Source organism: Zophobas morio, unplaced genomic scaffold, assembly GCF_036711695.1.
Source record: "Zophobas morio isolate AGI-343-1 ecotype UQ-CSIRO unplaced genomic scaffold, CSIRO_AGI_Zmor_V1 ptg000582l, whole genome shotgun sequence".
Classification (NCBI taxonomy): Eukaryota; Metazoa; Arthropoda; class Insecta; order Coleoptera; family Tenebrionidae; genus Zophobas; species Zophobas morio.
The window spans coordinates 31,711-41,950 of NW_026972685.1; the positions used below are offsets into that span (position 1 = coordinate 31,711).

At 36.1% G+C, this 10,240-nt stretch overlaps 2 protein-coding genes and 1 long non-coding RNA gene across 4 annotated transcripts; 1 reads left to right on the forward strand and 2 right to left on the reverse strand.

Annotated features, from left to right (window-relative positions):
• Positions 1 to 3,288: 3,288 nt before the first annotated feature.
• Positions 3,289 to 5,619, forward strand: LOC135121430 (RNA-binding protein Musashi homolog 2-like). 2 transcript variants are annotated; one of them, XM_064045755.1, is made up of 5 exons: positions 3,289 to 3,407; positions 3,712 to 3,875; positions 3,990 to 4,137; positions 4,190 to 4,332; positions 4,386 to 4,816. In XM_064045755.1, the coding sequence occupies exons 1-5, from the start codon at positions 3,323 to 3,325 to the stop codon at positions 4,725 to 4,727; spliced, it is 882 nt and encodes a 293-aa protein (XP_063901825.1). In that variant the 5' UTR covers positions 3,289 to 3,322; the 3' UTR covers positions 4,728 to 4,816. The 2 variants fall into 2 exon arrangements, with proteins under 2 accessions (XP_063901825.1, XP_063901824.1); XM_064045754.1 differs by lacking the exons at positions 3,289 to 3,407; positions 3,712 to 3,875; positions 3,990 to 4,137 and having other exon boundaries at positions 4,241 to 4,332; positions 4,386 to 5,619.
• Positions 5,620 to 5,995: 376 nt separating this feature from the next.
• On the reverse strand, positions 5,996 to 7,925 carry LOC135121431 (zinc finger CCCH domain-containing protein 15 homolog). Its single transcript, XM_064045756.1, has 10 exons — positions 7,903 to 7,925; positions 7,466 to 7,832; positions 7,351 to 7,415; positions 7,150 to 7,228; positions 6,986 to 7,084; positions 6,755 to 6,816; positions 6,571 to 6,638; positions 6,406 to 6,465; positions 6,184 to 6,351; positions 5,996 to 6,132 (listed from the first exon to the last, which is right to left on the reverse strand). Exons 2-8 carry the CDS (start codon positions 7,662 to 7,664, stop codon positions 6,417 to 6,419), a joined length of 621 nt encoding a protein of 206 aa, XP_063901826.1. The 5' UTR covers positions 7,665 to 7,832; positions 7,903 to 7,925; the 3' UTR covers positions 5,996 to 6,132; positions 6,184 to 6,351; positions 6,406 to 6,416.
• A 14-nt stretch (positions 7,926 to 7,939) lies between these two features.
• On the reverse strand, positions 7,940 to 8,813 carry LOC135121432 (uncharacterized). The gene is made up of 3 exons (XR_010278973.1): positions 8,695 to 8,813; positions 8,075 to 8,192; positions 7,940 to 8,012 (listed from the first exon to the last, which is right to left on the reverse strand). It is a non-coding gene; the product is annotated as an uncharacterized LOC135121432 (long non-coding RNA).
• Positions 8,814 to 10,240: the final 1,427 nt, after the last annotated feature.

A 10,240-nucleotide genomic window follows, 5' to 3' on the forward strand; every position in this document is an offset into this window, starting at 1 on the left:
AGTGTAACGTAAGTCAAAAACCATAGAGGCGAGAACAAACTTTATCAAACGATTTAAGGATAAAATTGCTAAGCAAAGCAAACTATAAAAAACAGCAAAAGATTCTAAGGGACAGCTTTGATGCAAATACAAGGTAGTAATAAGTACTTACCACTCGAGGGTACATCACATAACAAATCAGCGATCCAGTATTACCACAGATTTCTTTTTATAGACAGTAAACATTGGGTTAGAAGGCATAACCGCTTAAATAAGCAAATATTTAAAAAAGAACCGCCCTTTATTATTAAAAGAATAGTGCAATTGGCTTACTTGGGATAAGCTTAACCTCCTTAGAACAATTTATGGTTGTGGGGCTTATTAAATGAATAAATAAATTTAAGTCAAGTTACGCGCCTGGTAAGATAATCAAGGATCAGTACTACCTTGGTATTTTGATATAATACAGTTTCAGATAGTTTCCAATATTAATAGTATTAGCTAGGAAACCTATTAGTCGAGCCTAGAACGGAACAAAAAGTTAACACCACATATATTGTAACACTAGATGTGTGAATTAAAAGAATTATCAAGAAACCTTATCTTTTAAGGTTAGTGCAGACATTCTTAACGTAGCTAATAACTTATTCAATCTTTTGTTTAATGAAACTATTATAAAATTAAAACTTCTAATTACAATATAATTGATTATTAGGAAGTAGAAAGGGAAATGGTGCGGAAGTTTGAAACCGTTTTAAGCACTGAAATAATTAAGCCAATTAATCTGATAGAACCTCTGAGGTAGTATAGCTTACAAAATTTTTGAAAAGTTGACAATATGCCTTGCCTTGCAAAGTCGAACACTAGTAGTTATTACCAGTAGTAAAACAAAGTTTAATTAGAATAAAAGACTAGAATAAGGCACGAGATAAAATAAAAGCTTCAAGCAAAAATGAAAACCAAAGATTTTACGTTTTCTCATTTGTAACTTTCGTGCTAAGCACGAAAAATTAAAACTTTACTATTTCATCCTCCATTAAATTTTTGTGCTAAGCATCAAAATATTATGTACAGGTTTAAAACCTAGGCGGTTTATTGTAACAACTAATTCCCGTTTCGAGGTGAATAAAAAAAGATAAACAGATTACTTTTTTTTTCTTTGCAAATTATTTACAGCATTAGGGATCGTGAGCTGCATGTAATATAAACTTAGCCTATGTACGTGCTGCTGATAGATTTTAACCTCTTACTCTTTCTGTAAAGTTGGTTTAATACCCCGATAGAGTCCAGTATTATTAAATAAATTTATACATGCTTTAGCTCTTCGATCACTTAATTATATTACGTTAAAGGCTATAGTATATCTTATTTTTACATTGTTTAAGGTGTTGTTTTATATTTATGTTCGAGGTCTTCCGGGCTGTAAGGTCAACAGTCTTTAATATAATCTAATTATCAGTCGTCTATGGTAGTTTTAGTTACAAAATAGAAGTGCAAAATTATATAGTAAAGGAAAATCATTTACTTAAAAGTGAGCTAAAAAAAAAATATTCAAGGCTAAACCAGTTTTGTGAAAATTCAAAGGTGTAATTTAAAAAATTTTCAGCTTTATCCAAATTATAAGATATTAAGAGTTTATAGTAGGGGATAAAGTGAGTTGAAAAAGTGCTACTTATTATGGAAACTTATTCCTAAAAAAAATTTAGGAAAAACAACGAGAAGTTCAGACAACGGCTATGTGAGAAAAAGAAAATATGCGTTTAAGTAGGAGAGAAAGGCAACTTGAGTAGAGTATAGACATTGTAGCATGCTTCTAGAATTGGCAAAGACCCAGTGTTTGCACTAAGGTGGGGCAGGTTCTATCTTACCTCTATTCTTACTGGAAGCGTTATTAATCAGAATATGCATGGGCTGAACCCACTCGGTACTGTCTTAAGCTCACTAACCTATATCCTGGCATTGCCTACTGCTCTCTTCTCGTTTTAAGCATTTAAACAGAATATTTTGACCCGGCTAATAAGGTGATATTAACTAAGTTACTATCGAAAACTGACTTATAGAACGAAAGCCATAGTAAGGAATGCATTAGTAATGCGTGATGACTAACTATTACAAGCTTTATGACATGGTAAAACTTGGGTTGAAAATATCCTTCTTTACTAGAAACCAACTTGTAATACGAGGGATACAAGAAGTATTGGTATTCAGTAAATTACCCGCTGACTGCTGGTGCTCTCTTAAATAGTTTTATTACCCAGTATAATAAGTAGATGGGGTAGTTTCTAAAAGGAACTCTTTATGACTACCTTAATATTTGCATAGGAAGGGACAGTTTTCTTATAAAATCAGCACGTCACGAGTTAGTTAAGAAAACTAATATGCGAAAGCTTTGATTATACCTCGCCACACCTTTTGTAAACAATGAAGTTTATCTTTTAAAGTGACGGTAAATAGACTGGTAAATTACACGAAGAGAAGCCGTTGCTATATATGAAAGTTGCATTAACCCCCCTCCCCTTCTGGCTGTGGATGTGATAGAAGAGCATAAAATAATATGTGAGGATTAATAAAAAGAGCTTTATATACTTTTTTTCATGTATCTTTCAATCAACACTTAGAGACCTAGCTTGGTAATACCCATTAAGTAATCAATAAAATAACCAGCGTTTTATTTTATTTAGTTTAGCTTCGGGAATAGTAATATGTGAATTTAAAAACTGCTGATTGTTGTATATCGTGGTTCTTTATGTGCTGTATTGAAACGCTTGAACTTGTGATTTTAACATGTATGAAATAGACTTTTAAGAAATAAGAGCACTGCCGAGCCAATTAGTCAAACTTAACTTTACAAAGTCATCCGCTCGGTTAAATAATGTCTACGTAATTTAAGACCTTTTACCCTATAGAATAACACGTAGTGGCAAACAATTAACCTTTTCACTATTGTCGAGTTCCTCTACAACACAGTCAGTAGTTATGTGATCCGGAATGTAAAGTCAAAAAAAAAAAATGTATCTCTAGGGGTCGGGCGCGTAAGGTTATAACACATAGTGAAAGCTTATTGGAAAGGCATAAGTTCCTTTACTAGTTGCTCAACATAATTGTATATATTAAGCGAATCGCTTCAAATGGATTCAGATTTACGAAGCACGCACACCTTAAAAAAAAAAAGAGCACACAAGCGCACACACATTTTTACACCGCGTGGATCACTAACTTTTGGAGGTCAGCGGGAAGCTATATCCGGTCTTTACAACTTTCAGAGGTTGTGTATTTATTCTAATAGCTCTATTTGAGAGTATCGGTTTGGCTAACCTAGCGTAAACGGTTATATTATTGAAGAATGAGTGACGTTCGGAATCTTCATGATAGGGGTTCAGAACCAGGCAAAATGTTTTTGGGCGGGCTAAGTTGGAACACGACTGATGGTTTTCGTTTATTAGTTTTTATTTATTTTAACTTAACTTAAAACTAACTTCACAAACTATGATTAGTATGTGCTTGGCAGGCTTAAATAAAAAAAAACTGTTACTACTGTTATGTTTTTTTATTATAATTAGTTTTTTTCCACACCTATATTTTTATATTATATCGGTAATAGTCGATTTCCATTTCTATAACATTTCTACTTATATTGTTAAAAGTAGAAATGGAATAAAACAACTTGGGTTCTATTCTTTTCATTTATTACCTTTTTTTCCTAGTAGCTCTAAAATCTTTGTGTTTTATTAGACACCTTGAAAAAGTATTTTTCCCGGTACGGAAGACTTACCGATTGCGTAGTAATAAGAGACGGCCATGGGAGGCCTCGTGGTTTTGGTTTTGTTACTTTTGCTGATCCGTCTAACTGTGAAAAAGTTCTTGCAGATAGTCCACACTTCATAGACGATCGACAGGTTAAAGATCAATTAGTTAGTTTCTTAGTTCAGAGTCACACGCTTTTAAGTCGTTTATAAGAGTTATTATTTTTTCAATAAAGTTGTAATAGTTTTACACAAAACAATAACTAGATTGATCCCAAACTTGCTATTCCTCGTGAGGACTGCGAGGAGCCTCCCGTCCAGTCCATCGAGACTTTCCGAACCAAGAAATTGTTCATTGGAGGCGTCCCCTTGGATGCTGATGAAAAGAAACTACGAAAGTGTTTTGAACCCTACGGTGTCTTCTCACCTTTTAGACTATATACCACTTTTCACGCACTTTTTGTTAGGTGTTATAAAAGAAGCTTTCTTAATGTACAACCGGGACACTGGAGAACCAAGAGGCTTTGGTTTTATCTCCTTTGATAGCGAGGAAACTGTTGAATATTTGCTTGCTAAGTCTGAACTTACTTTTGAAATTGATGGTAGACGGGTCTCTGAGTATTATAATATATTACCAAATTGGCCTCATTTAATTTATTTTAGCTTGAGATTAAAAAGGCGTTACCCAAGCAATCTGAATTACTAGCTCGCCGAAGTGAGCTCGACTATTACAGTCCTCATGGCCCCGTTCTCCGCCAGAAAAGCGAAGACATCGATCGTGGTCGCGGTTACCGTCACTGGGACCCTCGAGAAAGAGACAAAGATAGGGGCAGGGAGAGGTCCAGAGAAGCAAGAAAAGAAAGAGCAGACGAAAAAAAAAGGGGTGGTGGCATTGGGAGGGAAAGACGCCGAGGATATGAACCTGTACATGATTACGAGAGGGATTATGGCCGTGAAAGAGGCTCTCGAAGAAGTAGAAGTTTGGATAGGGTACATACCCTCTAGAGGAAGGGAAAAGAGCTACGAAGTTGACGACCATTATAGAAGCGCCCACTATTCCACACACGGAGAAAACTACATTAGGCGTGGCTTATCCCCTGATAATGTTCATAGAGCTGGCCACACTGGTAGGAGTCGCAGGGACATTAGGGATTATGCGAGCAGCGACCCTTACGGTTACTACAACGGGGACACTGAGCGCGTCTCGAGAGAATTCGGTCGGGAGCAAATTGTTGCTAATGAATACAGCTTCAGAGATTCAAAAGAGTACTCTACAGTTACTGGTTATCCTGCTTATAAAAACTTCGATAGCTATAAGGAAAGCGATACTAGTAGAGCGACTGATCCCTCGCCATTTTCCAAGAACATTAGGCCCGGTGAGCTTTTGCCTTATCATAATAGCATGCAGGGGGCATCCGATAATAAGAACGAATACTCTAGCATAAATAACTACGACCGGAGCCAATTTTTAGATGTTCCGCCAGCTAAAAGCGCTTATGACAACTACTACGACCAGTCTACGAGCAAGTCTCATTCCTCCTTGCAACCATATAGCAGCTATGGCACCAGCATTGGTGCGGGTAACCCGCCATCAAGACAAGCCCAGCAGCTTCCCGTTCAAAGGCATCCGCCCCCGACTGCTCTTTACCCTCCGACCACTAGTTACCCCCGGCCCTCTGCGAGTGGGTACCAAGTGCCAGGAGGAAGCAGCCACTACCGAACTTCAGCCCTTGACATGAGCAAAATGACCTATCGCCCTTACAAGCCGTACTGACACGCCTAGCCTTTGGAGAGAAAAGTTTTAACGACGAATGAGTTGTTATTGGCTAAAACTTAAAGTATTACCGATCGTATACAGCAGATTTAATAAATGGGCCTTAGGTTGTGTGAACTCTCGAGACAGAGTTAACGTTAATACTATGATAATAGGGATATTTATAAGCAACTATTTTATAGTGGTTACCTTAATTTTAATACATATTTATAAAAGCGACCTTGGCTTTATAGAGCACTTTATTTGTACGAATTCCAAGGCTCGTAATATGGGCAACCTCTCAGGTACTTTAGCTGTGTGGTCTAGGTACTTAACTACATAAAGTAATAAATTCGGCAAGGGGTTACCGCCTAGCGTCTCTTTTGTAAACTAACCTCAACCAGAAAACCCGAGCTATTCTTTCCTTTCAATATTTACTCAAAGAGGAGAGACCAGGTTGGTAGTAAATACTAGCCGCCAAATAAGCTTGAAAATTACATGTTAACTTTTTATTGCCTTGCACCGGAGGCTTGTGCGTCATTCAGTTTCTCTATGAACATCCTCGTCCAATGCGCTCTCCAGTGTTTGTAAGTCAAGGGCGTAGTCGGATCCGTTTGTGTGTTTGTTACCACCGTACTCAGATGAGTTATACTCGTCCTGTATTGTGGTAAATATCCATGACGCCCTAATTTTAAGGTTTTTAAGAACCTTAAAGAGAGAGGGAGCTGTCATGAAAAGTTCTTTTCCTGTCCTTTTATTAGCGTAAATACTTTTTGGGTTGGGTTTCTCACGACATTTCTTTTCTAAATAAGCGGACTTCCAAATCGCAAATGTGTCCTCGTTAACGGGGGTTAAAACTCCTTTAAGTTTTTCTCGCTAAATACACAGGAAGCCTTTTAATGTAGAGCATTCAGTGCGAAGGAACACTACCTCGAGTTCTACTAACTCCTCAATGCTGATCCCAAGTATCCGTTCGTCTTTGCTTTTATCCTTATTGAGTACATAGCCTGCAGGAAGAGTATGCTGGTATATACATGTTCTTCCTGCATGAACATAGCTCACAAACTAAAAGTTAATAATAGCAAAAGCAAGTACCATTGGGGACACTGCCATAAAGGGCCGAACAAACCTTTTTCGCAAGCTGTCAAGAAGTACTTGCAAATCTTTCAAACCAAAAAAATTTATTTACTTTTAGTAAATTAAAAGAAAACTCAAAGAATCGGATGAATTAAAAAAATCTGAATGCTTTTTGTTCTCGAAAAGAAAAAATGAACGAGACAATAGAAGTAGAGTTTTCTGACAGACCCGCTGGAATACTTCTTTGTTTAGGCTCTGAGAAATCTACCGACAAAAGTTTACTTAAAACAAAGTACAAAACATGGCGTAAAAATTAAACTTTAGACCTTTAGGCCAAAATTAACAAAAAAATTTTATTATAACATAATGACAAACTATCTTTAAAAGCTGACAGACTTCAACCAATAATATCAAATATTCTCACAAAGCAAACCTTTGAGCGACGACAAGTCATGAGAAAATTTACAGTTATCACCTTTCGCACAAAGGCCCCTTTTGTAAAGACTACAAACGACAGTCTTTTCAGTTTTAGCTTAAAAAAGTAATAATGAAAAGTAGATAAATAATATTTACTAAAAAGGACTTAAAAATGATCACCGGGGACGATAAGAGGTTTAAAAAAGGTATTTTTTCCTATTTTCTCATCAACTGACTTAGTTGCCTTCTGTTTATCTTCCTAATAATTTAAAAATGAAGCTAGAAAAAGATATAAAAGTCGCAGCAAAACTGTAAAAACCTAAAAAAATTAAAATTGAATTATCAGCTTCGGTTTTGGGCATGTACTAAAAGTAAAAAAACCTTCTTCATATAATTGCTTTTTGTGCTAGCTCTTAACTGTGATATAAACTTCTGTTGCTTTGCACCTAGTTTACAATTCTAAGTTTGTAAATAAAGATAATAACATATAACGGACCTTTTTTATTTTTAAGCCCAAAAGTTTTGTCTTCAACAACCTTTTGGGCCTTCTCCTGGGTTATACTGTGTTTCTTTGGAGGCATTAAAAATATATATATAACGAAGGAAAAAAAGATTAGTAAGGTAAGCCCTATGCGCTTGCATTTGTTGGCGTCTCGGAAGTACAATATTAAAATTAACCTCTCACGTGATCGCATATTACTTTTCACACTAAGGCCCCTTTAGATTTTCTCCTTTTTCGCCTTTGCTGAGACGTACTTTGCAGACCAATTTGCACACAAGGGTCGTTCTATACGCCAAAAGTGCAATAATTGACTCATTATACTTCCAGCACCAGTAGTTTAATCCGGGCAGGTTAGGTCTCACTGCGTGTAGTGATTTATTATATTAAAAAACCGAATTGCGCTTCCAGTGCTTTAAACTTAAATGAGTAACTTAGCTCGTCATGGACGCGTACGCTAAACATCCTCAGAAATGCGAGTTCAATTTTAGTTCATAAAGCAAAGCATGTACCGACCTCCCCAGTGGTGGTTTTTGGCAGCTACCTGACACGTCAAAGTGGGTATTAACTCTCTTGGAAGGAAATACAATAAGATAAAGCGTTGACCTCTTCGTAGGACGGAGCGTAGTAGCTTATTAGAGGGAAAAAAAAGAATATCTATCTTAAATTTGTCATCATTTATTGCCAAAGATTTTTCTGTAGGCTTTATTTATTCCTTTGCATACTGCTGACCAAAAATTAAGGGGAGTTTTAAAATTTAAAAGCTTTCTAAGGCGATGCCTTCGCGTAATTAACTCTTAAAATGTTATATCATTTTGAAATTTAAATTAATCAAATTGCTAAACGCTTATGATTATTGTGGTCAAGAAGAAACTGGTACGTTTCATTATACACGCTGGCTTTTATTGGGAATCATAACTATTTAAATAACTTTCTCTTAACTTTCAAAAAATAATTCGGAAAAAAATTAAAATTGTGTATTAATAAAGTGACCCCATTAATATAATATATAGCCCGAAAGGGATCATGAGACCATTTTATACTTAAGGGCAATGAGTGCTAGTGACTCTAAAAACCAGTTTTCTTTGGAGATGCTGTTTTATTTTATGCCCTTACAGGAGATGCCTGCTAGGGCAGTAAAGCGTTAACTTAATAACCGCAGAATTTAAAACTGCTTTCTTTTCTCTTAGCTATTCTAATTTTCTAATTTCTTATTAAAGATATACCATATTCTCACACTGTCTTTCATTGCACTTCTAAATATTCCTCATAGTTTAGTTCCGGCTAGGATGTTCGACGAATTCAAAATTCTTATTTTTCTTTCTTCACCCATAAGAGGTAAGTCTGCCTTTTTTTTTTATAAATCAATTATCCTTTTTCCCTTTATTTGAGAAAAAAAAATCAGTAACTCTTAAAGAATTTAGGGTATTTTTTTTAAAAACACTCGAACCTTTACAATAATTTTCTATCCCCACTACCTGTTACACCGGTTCCAGACCGCCACTCTGAGGAATATAAATTACTAAATTTGAAATTTACTATTAGTGGTCTATACGAGAAAATGATATTATTGTTATTATACAATGAAGTAAGGAGGTTTGTAAGGCTCAATTTTTTCTCCTTAAGGTAACTAGCACCGCCATTAATAGTTTATACTCTATAGGCTTCCCGGTAAAAAAGGAAAAGGCAGGCTAGAAAACTAAAAGGTTGCTGTCAGATTACCCACCACGCCAAAAAGTAAACGCTCACCTTAAAGGGAGAAGTAATCACTTATTACGAGCCCTAACAGTTATGGATTGTCCCGAACATTCAAAACTTGTGGTTCCCAATCTTTAAAAGCAGCGGACCGCCCAGGCATAAGTATGATGTGTCGCGAACCCCTTTATGAAAAAGACCTAATTGAAATTAGTTTATTAATTGTTACTTGTTAGAATTATGCAATGTTTTATGTGGAAAAAAAAGTGATTTTTGACTTGCAGTTTATTTACCAGTTGCGAAATTACGGGACTGGCACTGCTGTTCAAAGCTGCACGCATGTCGTCAGTAGCGGCCAACGATGCCTCTACTTGTTTTTGGTTAAACACAATTGGAAATTCCTCTTCGCACGAAAAAGTGGTTGAAAACATCACAAGATACAGCAAAGCGTTATCTCCAAGCTTATCATATGAGATTGCTTATGTGAACCAGGACTTTTTGAGGTTAATGCCTGCTTCGTACGTATCTTTGCAGTTGCTATCATTTTACGGTTCGGAATCCTTCTACACTAACACTGAAAGAGTTTCGAATTAATTTTAACAGCTTTTGTCTCGACGTCGTCCTATTTCAAAAATTACCTCGAAAACTCCTTTTAACTTCGCGGAGGTCACGTAAAGCATTTTTTTGAAGTTCGACTGTAATAAGGAATTTTTGTTGTCAATGAGCTAAATAATTTGTTGCTTCAGTTTTTTCTATCCGCAGCTCGAATTTGCAAATAAACGCGAAGTTTGTCTTCAAACACCATGTTTGCGCTACCCCCCAGTTTCGTTGTAGTTACATATAAAATGATATAGTGTTCAAAAACGTCTACAAGATCGGTTAGTCGTATCTCGCTAGAAAGCTGCTCCAACAAATCGGTGATTCCTTATTCGCTTAGCTCTTCTCACTGTTCATGATTTTCCCAACCTATTTCTTTCGAGAGTCAACGAGCCCCCTTAAGAAAAAAGGTAATATGTGCTTGGAGCCCTAATCAGAGCACAAAATTTTGAAAAACGCGTATTAAGTGAACTGTTTTTG